General features: G+C 45.5%; 1 protein-coding gene across 1 annotated transcript in view; it reads right to left on the bottom strand.

Annotated features, from left to right (window-relative positions):
* Positions 1-13744, bottom strand: part of SCFD2 (sec1 family domain containing 2) — a 653104-nt gene that overhangs the window by 627667 nt on the left and 11693 nt on the right. Inside the window, exon 2 of the mRNA XM_040334879.1 lies at positions 3340-3508. Coding sequence (XP_040190813.1) covers positions 3340-3508 — 169 coding nt within the window. The remainder of the gene's footprint in view (positions 1-3339; positions 3509-13744) is intronic.

Below are 13744 nucleotides of genomic sequence, written 5' to 3'. Positions count from 1 at the left end.
CATTTCTGGGATGTCAACTGCCACACCGAAGCCCGAAGGGTCTGCAACTTTTCCACAGGGAAGAAAACCTTTGCCTCTGAGGTGTCCAGAATCAATCCCAGATATACTAGGCGTTGAGTCGGTACCATTACCGACTTCTGAATGTTCAGTAGCCACCCAAAGTGTCTGATGGTCTGACAGGTTATAGACACGCTCACCTCTAATTCTGAGGCCGAAGCGGCCCTCAGAAGCAGGTCGTCCAAGTAGCCCACGATAGCGATGCCACATTGTCTTAGTAGGACAAGAATTGGGGCAAGCACCTTGGTGCCGATGCCCGGCCAAAGGGGAGAGCCACAATTGATAGTGGTCTTCCCCGACCGCAAATATCTCTGATGCTTTGTGCATATGGGGACATGTAAATAGGCATCCCTGATGTCCAAGGATGCCAGAAAGTCCCCCAGCAGTGACGGCAGAGTGAACCGATTCCATCCGGAATCTTTGTACCTTCCCGAAGCAATTGAGGGCCCTAAGGTCCAGAATTGGGCGTACGCCCTCCTTCTTTGGTACTATGAACAGATTGGAGCAAAACCCCTGAAACCATTCCAGAACTGGGGCAGAAATAACCACCCCGCGTTTTAGCAGGTCTAAAACTGCCCCAAATAGGGCTTCCCGACGAGTCGGTTGAAGCTGGAGGGAAAAAATCAGTTTGGTGGGCAAGATAGAAAATTCTATCTTGTACCCTGAAGATACTACTTTGCAAACCCATGGGTCGGGGACCTGAGATGTCCACCGCGTCGCAAATTCGCCCCCCCACCCGAGAGATGGGTGGGGGAAAACCTTCATGTGGACGTAGCTTTGTCTGCAGGTTTGTTGGGTTTGCGAAACCAGCGACGTCTCTGTCCCTGAGCAGGAGCTTTATCGGCCTGTGGTCTTTTACCCGCCGTACTGGGCAGACGAAAAAAAAACGCTTGTGTGCAATAAAGAAGGGCCCTTGCCTAGGGCGTGGCTCCTTCCCCTTTTTGGACTGTGGGAGCAGTGTGCTCTTACCTTCTGTGGCATCTTTGATAATGTCATCCAGGAAAGCTCCAAAGAGTCTGTAGCCCTTAAGGGACAGGTCCCATCAGGGCTTTTTTGGAAGATTGGTCCGCCGACCAATTCTTTAACCAAAATATTCTTTAACCTGAACTGAAGCTCTGGCCAGCAGAGGAATAGTGTCCAAGGCTGATTCACAAATGAATTTTTGGCCTTGTACTAGTTGGTCAGCTAGGGCTACCTCGTTCGAAAAAGCCGGACGTGCTTGTAACCCATTGAGCAGCATCTTTGCCAATTCCGTGAGTGTCTGAGACACCAGGGACCCAACTATGGTTGGGCGTACCGCTGAACCCACTACCGTGTACAGGTTGCAGGTGATCGCCTCAGCCTTCTCGTCTGCAGAGTCTTTGAAGGCGGGAGCCCCCTCCACTGGTATGGTGGTTATCTGGTTTATCCCACTCCTTGTATAAAAGTTTGTCTAATATAAGACACACAAGGAGACACTTTAGCCGTGCGGGTTGCCTTATGGAAACCAAAAGGGACCGGCGCGTCTGCTGCTTCTGCAGACCCCTCTATTTTTCTAGTATCTCGCACTGCGGTGAAAAGGTCACTTACTAGAGCCCTATCGCGTGCTGACCTGGGTCCGAGGTCGCCCCTGTCTGTGCGACCTTGATCCGCATTGTCAGATACCTGAAAGTCAGGGTCATGAGCCCTAGCTGGCTCCACATATGAGTTGTCCCCAGCAGATGGCGGGGGCGCTTCCTAGCCCCCGTTCTCCCACGCGCTGCTTCCACCTTGGCAACAAAGGCATCTAGGATTGCCGACATAGCGTCCACCGATACATCGGGTGCAGGGGCATCAATTGCCAGCTCAGGTGTCTCAGGGGAAAAAACGTCTGTTTCTGACGTCATGCTGCCCACACGCCTGACACAGGGACTTCCAAACAAGGTACAATAACCCACCCTCCTAGCTGCAGCAGAGATGAGGGGTTCCCCCCCCAGAGGATTCACCACCCAGGAACCAGTAGTACGGTGCCGTTCTTATCTGAGCTGCTTCTTGTCCGCTGAATACTAACAGATCTAGGGTCTGTCGGTCTGCTGTAATGGCTGCTATTTAATAAGGCTGCTGCTTTAATCAGCTTGCAAGTAAAGAAAGGCAGCATGGACACCAAACATGGCCGCCGACAGTATGAAGCAGGACACAAGTAAGCAATCTCTTTTGGCACTCATACACTATTTTAGTGAACGTAGTTGGTTCCCCCCAGGTGAAGCTCCCCAGGGGAACCCCCGCCCCAGCAGCTAGCTCAAGGAGCCTAGGGAGGAGGGGAGGGGAGAATGGAATATAGAGCCCTTTACTCACCTCTCCAGGGATGCCCAACTCTGTCTTCTTGCTCAAGCAAGGTAGTAACTACTTACCCTTCCAGTGGGTTTATGCTGGAAGCATCCTGGACAGTGCATCTACCGCATGGTAAAGGAGGTGACTGTCGGCCAGGCTACTGCGACTCGGCACTGCAGATCGGTCCTTATGCAAGCCCTGGAGCGTATAGCTCACCGGCCACCCGTAGAGCGACGGGCCTGTAGTGGACGTCCCAGTGCGTAGCTATGGTCGGCACATGCTCAATGGCCGAACCTGGGGGGACTAAAAGGATCTGGGATCCAGCCTGTCACCCAGTCGGCAGTTGATCGAAGATCACAGGAATGATTAAAAACTTAAATAAATAAAAAATACAAAAATACATTTGAACTAAAAGCCTCCAAGCCTATGGGCCTGAAGGGAGCCATGTCTTCTCCTTAACTAGGCAGAAAAAAAACTGAACTGCTTGGTGCAGGCTGAAGGGATATAGTCAGTAGGACCGCCCCCTGGGGCGGGGCTGTTCAGCTTTGAAGTTGTTAACACTTTCTGCCTAGTCACTCCTAAAGGAAGGCTATTTCCCACTATGTCAAGATTAAGGCTGTGTCCATCCATGAACGAAAGAGAAACAACCTCACATCATATTCCCCCCCCCCCCACCAAATGATTTTGACCAGTGTACAAAGCAAGGCATGGATGAGCGAGTTTAAGGTGGAGGAACTTGACTGGCCTGCACAGAGTCCTGACTTCAACCAGATAGAACATCTTTGGGATGAATTAGGGTGGAGACTGCGAGCCAGGCCTTCTTGTCCAACATCAGTGCCTGACCTCACAATTCAGAAAACATCTTTTCAGAGAACGCAAGGTGTGCTGTGAATGGAGGAGATGTGGATGAACATCACACCCCAATAATTCTTTCAACTCCTAAAATCCTCAAATGTAACCATAATAAAAATGTGTATAAAGCTGTGTGCTTACTGTGGTTGTGACAAGCATCCAGGGGCAATTATCGCCTCATTTTCACCATCAATTCGCAGGTCTGTGAGCTCATCCATGTTAATCATCACATCACTTGTTTGTCCAGGAATATGGGGAAGAACAGACAAGATCTTCTCCACTAGACTGTCTCCATGATGCCCAACAGCCCCTAAAACAAAACGGATACATTTTAAATAAAGTGTAATATAATAAAGAATTTATGGAAAAAAAAACACTTTGTGTGCATTTTAGAATAAACAGATCTGTTTTTAGATAAGGTCAAGACCCCTTTCACACTGGGGCCGTGCCGTGTTAGCGGTAAAGTGCCGCTAGTTTTAGCGGCACTTTATCGTAATTTTAGCGGTGCTTTTTGGCCGCTAGCGGGGTGCTTTAACCCCCCGCTAGCGGCCGAAGAAAGGGTTAAAAATGCCTGTGTTGCGGCGCTCCCACACCGCCCCAAAGATGTTGCTTGCAGGACTTTTTCCCGTCCCACAAGTGCACCGCCCCAATGTCAAAGCACTTTTCACAATAAGGCCCCTTTCACACTGGGACGTTTTTCAGGCGCTTTGGCGTTAAAAAAAAAGCATGTAAAGCACCTGAAAGAAGCCTCATCTGCAATCCCAATGTGAAAGCCAGAGTGCTTTCAGAGCCCTTTCACACTGCTGGTAAAGCGCCGCTAAGACCCCTTTCACAGTGGGGCGTTTTTCAGGCGCTTTGGCATTAAAAAAAAAAAAAAAAAAAAAGCTCCCTCAATGGGAAGGGGGCTTTAGGAGTGGTGTATTCAACGCTCCTAAAGCGCTGTAAAGAAGCTGCTTGTAGGACTTTTTTTGATACCCTGCTAGCGCAGCGCCTCAGTGTGAAAGCACTCTGGCTTTCACATTGGGATTGCAGATGCAGCTTCTTTCAGGCGCTTTTTTAACGCTAAGACCCCTTTCACACTGGGGCATTTTTCAGGCGCTTTAGTGTGAAAGCACTCGGGCTTTCACATTGGGATTGCAGATGCAGCTTCTTTTTAGGCGCTTTTTTTTTTACCGCTAAAGCGCCCGAAAAATGCCCCAGTGTAAAAAGGGTCTAAGGAGGCATGAGAGGTGCTTTTCAAGTTTAAATTTTCGCTTCGTTTTTAACGTAAAAAATGGTCATGTGTGGGCTTTAACGACATGAAAATAACACGCATGCTTAGAAGTCATGAAACTGTAGCGCTCGTTCTGGTAAAACTAGCGTACGTAACGGAGATGGCACATTCATCACGCTGTAACAGACTGAAAAGCGCGAATCGTCTCTCACCAAAGTTTTACTAACACGAAATCAGCAATAGCAGCCCCAAGGGTGGCTCCATCCGAATGGTACTTATACCCCTTTATAGTGGCGTTGTACGTGTTGTACGTCACCACGCTTTGCTAGAGCATTTTTTTTTCACAATCGTGTGTAGGCAAGGCCGACTTAACAATAATCAGGTTTAAAAAAAACGTTTTTTTTAAAAATTATCGTGTGTACGCGGCATTAAGGAACCCCGGCTAAAAATGACTACATCTGCAACTCATGAAACATTAGTGTGATGGTCAGTGGGAAGAATTACCCCTTTACAGATAGCTAAAAAATATTAATGTCAGTGGGAACTTATCTGAAAGTCCAAAATTGTTCAAAGAACCCCTAGCAACCTCTGGAGGAACCCAGGTTGAGAAACCTTGGTCTATATATTAATTTTAACTGCTTCCGGACCAGCCGCCGCAGTTATACTGCAGCAGGCTGGTCTCCCTGCACGAGTCGTCATAGCTGTACGTCGGCTCTTTAAGGCGCCTCCAGCAGCGAGCGTGCCATGTCCTCTGAGCCAATGCGAGTGCCTTGCGGTCGTGATGACCGCCGGGCACCCGCGAATGTTCATTACAGAGTGAGACCAGGTGTGTGTGTGTGTGTGTGTGTGTAATTACACACATCTGGGTTCTCTCAGGGGTGAGGATACTGATTGTGTGTTCATAATATGTATGAACACCGATCAATCTCTTCCCCTAGACAGTCCCACCCCCTACAGTTAGAACACACATTAGGGAACACATTTAACCCCTTGATCGCCCCCTAGTGTTAAGCCCTTCCCTGCCAGTGACATTTTTACAATAATCAGTGCATTTTTATAGCACTGATTGCTGTATAAATGCCAATGGTCCCAAAACTGTCAAAAGTGTCCAATGTGTTCGCCATAATGTCACAGATCACCACCATTACTAGTTAAAAAAAAGCCATACAACGACCCCCTATTTTGTAGGCGCTATAACTTTTGCGCAAACCAATCAATATACGCTTATTGTGATTTTTTAACCAAAAATATGTAGAACACTACATATAGGCCTAAACTGAGGAAACATTTTTTTGTTTTTTTAAATTGGCATATTTATTATAGCAAAAAGTACAACATAGTGTTTTTTTTTTTCAAAATTAGTGCTTTTCTTTTGTTTATAGCACAAAAATACCACCAAAATAAAGCTCTCTTTATGGGGGGGAGGGGGGAATTACATCATTTTTGTTTGGGTACAGCGTTGCACGACCACGCAATTGTCAGTTAAAGCGATGCAGTGCCAAATCGCAAAAAATGGCCCGGTCATTGGGCAGCCAATTCTTCTGGGGCTGAATTGGTAAATACTAACAAAACCCCACACTTCTATATGGGTGGGCGGGTTAGCGCTTGTGTTATTGTACATGGAGACGTGTAAATTGGCCTGTTATTACTGCTCTCAAACAGGAATCAAAGTTTAGAAGCTCTGTTTGTGAAGTTGCTTGTTGTTCTTGGATGCACTGAAAGAGCCAATGTGTTTTAAATGCCCAGACAGATGTCATAAGGCTACTGTTACACAGCGTGAACTATTTTGCAAGAAAACTAGCAAAATAAACGTGCAAACAGTTGCCTGCCTTTATTTTGCAACCTGTGCTATTAGGAAGGCATCTGAAATCTAAATGACAATTTGTAGTCAGCATGAACACTCATCAGTGTATACCCAGACTAAACAGATGCCTTCTGCCAGGACCACATAATGAATAAGAAATGTACCCGGGTAGCTAGGGAACATGTTCCAACTGTAGCAGCTGTTACACGTAACGTTGTGTTATGCTAAGCCTTATCATTTTCTCTAACACATTACATTGCACAGCAGAGATATGAAAGGTCTGAATGACCCGTATGCCAATTTTAGGTTTGCTATGGATGATGATTGGTCGATGAAATGCGTCTTGGTAGGACTCTTTACACTGTACTCACAACATTACTCACAACCAATTATGTAGCATTCTCTCAGCACAATTATATATATGGTGTCATTGTACGCTACTGAGAGCTGAAACACTTAGGCCCCTTTCACACGGGGTGGACTCCCTCAAGTAGATCCGCCTGCTCAGTAGAGGATCCGTCAGCTGATTGCCACTGAGCCAGTGGATGACTGCTATGTGTCTGCTCCACACCACTATGCAGAGCTAAAACGGGCACAGCACGCCGGTCAATATGGGGCAGCCAGATGGAAACGCACTGTCTGTCTATTTCCATCCCATCCGCTAGACAAGCCTTTTTCAAACAGGGTGTCCTGGCATGCCTTGGCAAAATGCCCAAAAAGTGTCAAACAAACCAAAAGGTGTATAAAGACTGCCTTTTCTGTTGCACAGTCACAGGATTTTAATGTGCAGTAGAGCTGCACAATTCTGGCTAAATTGAAAATCACGATTTTTTTGCTTAGAATAAAGATCACGATTCTCTCATTAATCTCGCAGTGTAACATCTTCTTTCACATTATACCAAAAAATTGGGCTAACTTTTCCGTTTAGTTTTTCTCTAAATTAGTGTATTTATTTTTTTAAAAAGATTGCGTTTGAAAAACCTCTGCGCAAATACGGTGACATAAAATATTGCAACAACCACCATTTTATTCTCTAGGGCAGTGATGGCGAACCTTGGCACCCCAGATGTTTTGGAACTACATTTCCCATGATTCTCAAATACACTGCAGAGTGCAAGAGCATCATGGGAAATGTAGTTCCAAAACATCTGGGGTGCCGAGGTTCGCCATCACTGCTCTAGGGTCTCTGCTAAAAATATATATCATGTTTCCGTGTTCAAGTAATTTTCTAGCAGAAAATTATTTTTTATTTGTAAGCAAAGAATGTCAAAAATATATATCATGTTTCCGTGTTCCAAGTAATTTTCTAGCAAAAAATTATTTTTTATTTGTAAGCAAAGAATGTCCGAAAGGGTTTGGTCTCTAAAAGATTACACTTCTACACGCAGGAGTTATTTCCTTTGATAAAAGAACGAAAAGATACTTTGTTTCCACTTGCATGTTGTATTAAAACTTGGCAGGCTGCCTGGATTTTGTTTTTCCAGCTGTGAGAACTCTCTGCACTTGTTAGAAAGATTGCGACATGCGGTTTTGAAGATCGGGAAGGGAAAAAGATTGTGATTTCGACTCTTCGCGATTAACCGTGCAGCTCTAATGTACAGCATTGCATTGGGCATTGTGTTGGCCAGCTGCTGGTGTCCCAAAAACGGACAATGCCATAGGTTGATAAGAAGGTCAGGCGCCTGAGGACATCCTTTTTTGCCCCTTACCTGGCCCTCTGTCAACACTGGGGTCACGTTAGCTGACTGAATGAGAGAAACTGGGGAAGAGAAAAGCTGGAATGCTAGCCAGTACCAATGTGCAAAATCAAATTTTTAAGAATAAATAATATCTAAATGTTGGGGGCACACTGTTTTATGGAAAACTTTTAGTTTAGTGTTTTTTTCCCCCCCATTTTAGAATGGGGTGCCTCATGATTGTGTAAAATTTTAAAGGGTGCCTTGACAGAGAAAAAGGTTGAGAAAGACTGGGCGAGACCAATGGAGAACCCATCCGTCTGTTTTTGGCGACCTAGATAGGATGCAGGCGGGTGTAAACAGACTTGTCCATTTACATTCGCTTCCCCATATAGAACAATCAGTGGTCCAATTGGGTCTGCCTGGAAAACAGGATTTCTAAAAACCAAAGCTAGGAAAAGTGGAGCCATTTTTCACAGCAAATAATTAGAATCAAGAAAAGAAAAAAAATATAGTGTTGGAAATTCAGTTGGGTTTTCCGTTCTCCAACATTTTACAAACGTCACCAGAGCAGAAGTTGAAGGGAAATCTTTTCATGGGGCACCTGTTTTGCGACAACTAAAACAGAGCTTTATTCTGACCTGTAAAATTCTAGGGGAGCTCCAAAAGAGTCTCTTCTTTTGCAGGGATTTCCCCTCACTTCCTGTTTTAGGTTAGGAAGTGAAGGTAAATCTCACCAAAAAGAGGCCTGAAGATCTTCCTGGTAAACCTTAAAGGGTCACTAAAGGAAAAAAATTTTTTAGCTGAAATTACTGTTTACAGGGCATAGAGACATAATAGTTAACTGATTCCTTTTAAAAATGATTAAAACTTGATAAAAAAACAATCATATAATGTGCCTGCAGTGTAGTTTCGTTTTTGCTGTTGTTTGCTAGTTCTCTGATGTACAGAGAGCCACTAGAGGGCAGTCAGCCAATAGAGAGCAGTGATACTTTGTCTAAAACTCCTCAGCACCAATCCAGTTTCGTTTTACACACAGTAATAACACCTCCTTGATTAGTGACCACCATGAGAAATCTCCCAGTACTGTGGTTATCAGGAAACAGACAACCAGGAAGTGTCCAGAACAGAGAGGATTTACAGCAATATGAAAGCAAAAACGAACAATGAGGACATGAAACCAGGACTGCAGTAAGGTAAAAGAAGCTATTTAGATTAAAAAAAAAATTCCTTTAGTGACCCTTTAACAAACATGTGAACAGAAAACCAAGTGGTGACCTTGAAAATGTTGGAAGCAGACGCCTCATGCTGAAAAGCCCATAAAGCACTAACAGATCTAGTGAAATGTGCTGTGTTAGGCCTCGTACACACGACCAGACATGTCCGATAAAAACGGTCCGCGGACCGTGTTCATCGGACATGTCTGCTGGCGGATTTTGGTCTGATGTGTGTACACACCATCAGACCAAATTCCCCGCGGACAGAATACGCGGTGACGTGGCGGCGACGTGCGCGACCCAGGAAGTTCAATGCTTCCACGCATGCGTCCAATCACTTCAACGCATGCGAGGGATTTCGGCCCAGCGGACATGTCCGATGAGTCGTACTAACCATCGGACATGTCCGACGGACAGGCTTCCAGCGGACATGTTTCTTAGCATGCTAAGAAACATTTGTCCGCTGGAAACCTGTCTGCTAGCCCAGGAATCCGGTCCGCGGACCAGTTTCAGCAGACATGTTCGGTCGTGTGTAGGAGGCCTGAGGAGGGATGAAACCTTATCCGGTAAACCATGGGCTTGAATGATGAGACACCTAATCTACCAGGAAATCGTGGAGCAAGAAGCAGAGTGTTCCCTGCAGGGACCTTCAGAAAGGATCTTGAGAAATAAAGAAAATAAAAAAAAAGAGTGAATTGGCCTTGCCTAAAAAGGAGTTGTAGCAGAAATATAGTATCAAGCAGTGCAATCGCCTTAACCACCCGAGCCTCGTTTTGAGATTTGGCGTTTATAAATAAAAAAAAAATAAAAATTTGCTAGAAGTTTTTTTTAGAACCCCCAAACATTATATATATTTTTTCTAACACCCTAGAGAATAAAATGGCGTACGTTGCAATACTTTGTCACACCGTATTTGCACAGCGGTCTTACAAGCGCACTTTTTTTGGAAAAATTACACTTTTTTTAAATAAAAAAGATAAAAGTTAGCTTAATTTTTATTTATATTGTAAAAAGATAATGTTATGCCGAGTAAATTGATACATGTCACGCTTCAAAATTGCGCCCGCTCGTGGAATGGTGACAAACTTTTACCTTTAAAAATCTCCAAAGGCGATGTTTAAAAAAAAATTCTACAGGTTGCACATTTTGAGTTACAGGTGAGGTCTAGTACTAGAACTATTGCTCTCACTGCAACAATCACAGTGATACCTCACATGTGTGGTTTGAACACCGTTTTCATATGCAGGCGCTGCTTACGTAAGCGTTCGCTTCCGCACCAATCCGCCACAGAGACTACTTTTATCTGAAAGCGGACTGTCCGCTGAAGAGGATACTGAGGTTATGGTAGCTAGCTGCTGCCATACCAACGATAGCCCTCTTCAAAGTGCCGACGTAAAACAACGACATGCGGGCCATAAGTGGTTAAAGTGGTAGTAAATCCCCCATGGCTTACTTGTACCTACAGGTATGCCTATAATAAGACTGGATGAAGATGGAAGCGTTGGGGAGCCGTGACAGCGCACTGCTGGAGGGCTTCGTTCTAAGGCGAGTCTTTCATAATGTGCTATTATGTCGTTATCCTACAGGAGCCCAATTTTTGAGAATTTATTTACTACCGCTTTAAGAAGAAGGTCTTAGGCCTCAAGGCAAACCTGTCAGTAAGTGTTAATTTTGACGGCAAATTTTGATTTAGTTAAAGTCATAGGCCCGGATTCACGTAGAGCGGCGCATCTTTATACCAGCGTATCGCATCTCATATGCGCTACGCCAACGTAAATCAGTGAGGCAAGAACAGTATTCACAAAGCACTCGCTCCCAACGTTGCGCCGGCGTAACGTAAATTGGCCGGCGTAAGCCCGCCTAATTCAAAGTAGGAAGGAAGTGGGCGTGATCCATTTAAATGAACCATGACCCCATGCAAATGAATGGCCGAACAAACGGCGCATGCGCCGTCCCGTGGACGCTTCCCAGTGCGCATGCTCAGAATCACGTCGGACCTAACGCCTAGCGGCCAGCGTAAATATGCGCCCAGGCACCGACGGCGTAGGAAACTTACGTCGGTTGGATAAAGCCACATTTCAGGCGTATCTTGCATTAGGAATCAGGCGCATAGATACGACAGCGCATCTGTGCACTTACGCGGCGTATCTACACATACGTCGGCGTAAGTGTTACAAGAATCCGGGACATAGTTTTTTCCCCATTTAAGTCAAGTCATCTGAATTGTTTTAACTTTAGTCATATTTTAGTCAACTAAAATCAAATGGGTTTAGTTAAAATGTAATGCATTATTTAACCACTTAAAGGGGTGTTCCACCTTTTTTTTAAGTTTATTAAAAGTCAGCAGCTACAAAAAGTGTAGCTGCTGGCTTTTAATAAACAGACACTTACCTGCTCCATGGCTCCAGCGACGCGCCGGCCGGGGCTCCGCTCCTCGCCCCCCCTTAGTGGCAGTTTTCGGCTTCACGGTCGGGCACCCACTGCGCATGCGCAAGCGGCGCGGCGCCGTCCGATTGGACAGGCGCTCGCCTACAGGGAGGAGATGTGAAAAGGCGATTAAACTAATCGCCTTTCCAGCCCCTCGGCAGAAGGAGGAAGTGGGACAGGAAGTCCCCTTCTCCTGAAGCCCCCACTCCCCCCCCCCAAAAAAATTACATGTTATATGTGGCATTTTTAGGTGGAACTCCGCTTTAAGACCCGGAACAAAATGCAGCTAAAGGACCAGGCCCCTTTTTGCGATTCGGCACTGCGTCGCTTTAACTGACAATTGCGCGGTCGTGTGACGTGGCTCCCTAACAAAATTGGAGTCCTTTTTTCCCCACAAATAGAGCTTTCTTTTGGTGGTATTTTATCACCTCTGCGGTTTTTATTTTTTGCGCTATAAACAAAAATAGAGCGACAATTGTGAAAAAAAATGCAATATTTTTTACTTTTGCTATAAATGTCCCCCAAAAATATATATAAAAAAAAAATTTCCTCAGTTTAGGCCGATACGTATTCCTCTACCTATATTTGGTAAAAAAAAAATAAAAAAAATCGCAATAAGCGTTTATCGGTTGGTTTGCGCAAAATTTATAGCGTTTACAAAATAGGGGATAGTTTTATTGCATTTTTATTATTATATTTTTTTACTACTAATGGCGGCGATCAGAGATTTTTTTCGTGACTGCGACATTATGGCGGACACTTCCGACAATTTTGACACATTTTTGGGACCATTGTCATTTTCACAGCAAAAAATGCATTTAAAATGCATTGTTTATTGTGAAAATGACAGTTGCAGTTTGGGAGTTAACCACAGGGGGCGCTGATGGGTTTATGTGTGACCTGAAGTGTGTTTACAACTGTAGGGGGGTGTGGCTGTAGGTGTGACGTCATTGATTGTGTCCCCCTAAAAAAGGGACGACACGATCGATGCTGCCACCACAGTGAAGAACGGGGAAGCTGTGTTTACACACGACTCTCCCCGTTCTTCAGCTCCGGGGACCGATCGCGGGACTCCAGCAGTGATCGGGTCCGCGAGTCACGGAGCTTTGGACAAGGGTCGCGGGTGCGCGCCCGTGACCCCACGGCTGGGCTTTGAAGAGCAACGTACCTATACGTTGATGTGCCCAGTCGTGCCATTCTGCCGACGTATATCGGCGTGAAGGGGTCCTCAAGTGGTTAAGTATTTCTTTAGAATTTCCAAACGCATTATATTCTCCTGGAGCAAAAACTTAACAACATATTATTTATGGTATTAAGGTATGAACACACTACAGACACAGGTTTAGAGCTGGTTCACACTGGGGCGACTCGTCAGGCGAGTCGCCCCATTCTATGCAATAGAACCGTTCTAATAGGAGCGACGCAAGACGTTCCGACTTAGAAAAAGGTTCTTGTACGACTTCGGGGGCGGCTCGGGGCGATTTTCATTGATTTCTATACAGAAGTAGTTTTGCCAATAGCCTCTGAAGTAGTCTTCAGGACGACTTGCAGAGTCACCCCCAAAGTCATGCCGCCGCAGTGTGAACTGGCTCTTCGGCCTCATTCACACGAGGCGGACTCCGTTCCTACGGAGTCCGCCAGCTCAGCGGGAGATCAGTCCGCAGATCTCCGCTGAGCCGACGGATGACAAGCTCCTCTCTGCTCACTGAGCGGGGAGGGGCTTGTCTGGCACCGCTGTCTCTTATGGAGCGATCTGATGAAAACGGACAGCATGTTCGTTTTCATTAGATCTTTCCTGATCCGATCCACATGGACGGATGGGGACGTGCCCCCCATACGTCTGTTTTTAGCGGATTGGATAGGGTCGGATGTCAGCGGACATGTCTCAGCTGACATCCGACGCTCCATAGGGATGCATGGAGTGGCCGTTCAGTGAACGGTCCGTCCGTGTGAATGAGGCCTTAGTCATTGTGATGTATAAAGTCTTTATAAATAAAACCATGTTTCATAAAATACAGCTTTATGACAAACAGAAGTCAAACGTTAACCTCTTGCTTACTGGGCACTTAAACAACCTTCTTGCCCAGGCCATTATTCATCTTTCAGCACTGTCACTCTTTGAATGACAAATTGCACGGTCATGCAACACTATACCCAAATTTTATTTTCCCCCCACAAATAAAGCTTTCTTTTATTGGGATTTACTCAC

This window comes from Rana temporaria, chromosome 1 (genome assembly GCF_905171775.1).
Source record: "Rana temporaria chromosome 1, aRanTem1.1, whole genome shotgun sequence".
NCBI lineage: Eukaryota > Metazoa > Chordata > Amphibia > Anura > Ranidae > Rana > Rana temporaria.
Note: the sequence above shows the minus strand (reverse complement) of the source record. Positions and strands in the feature narration are given on the sequence as shown.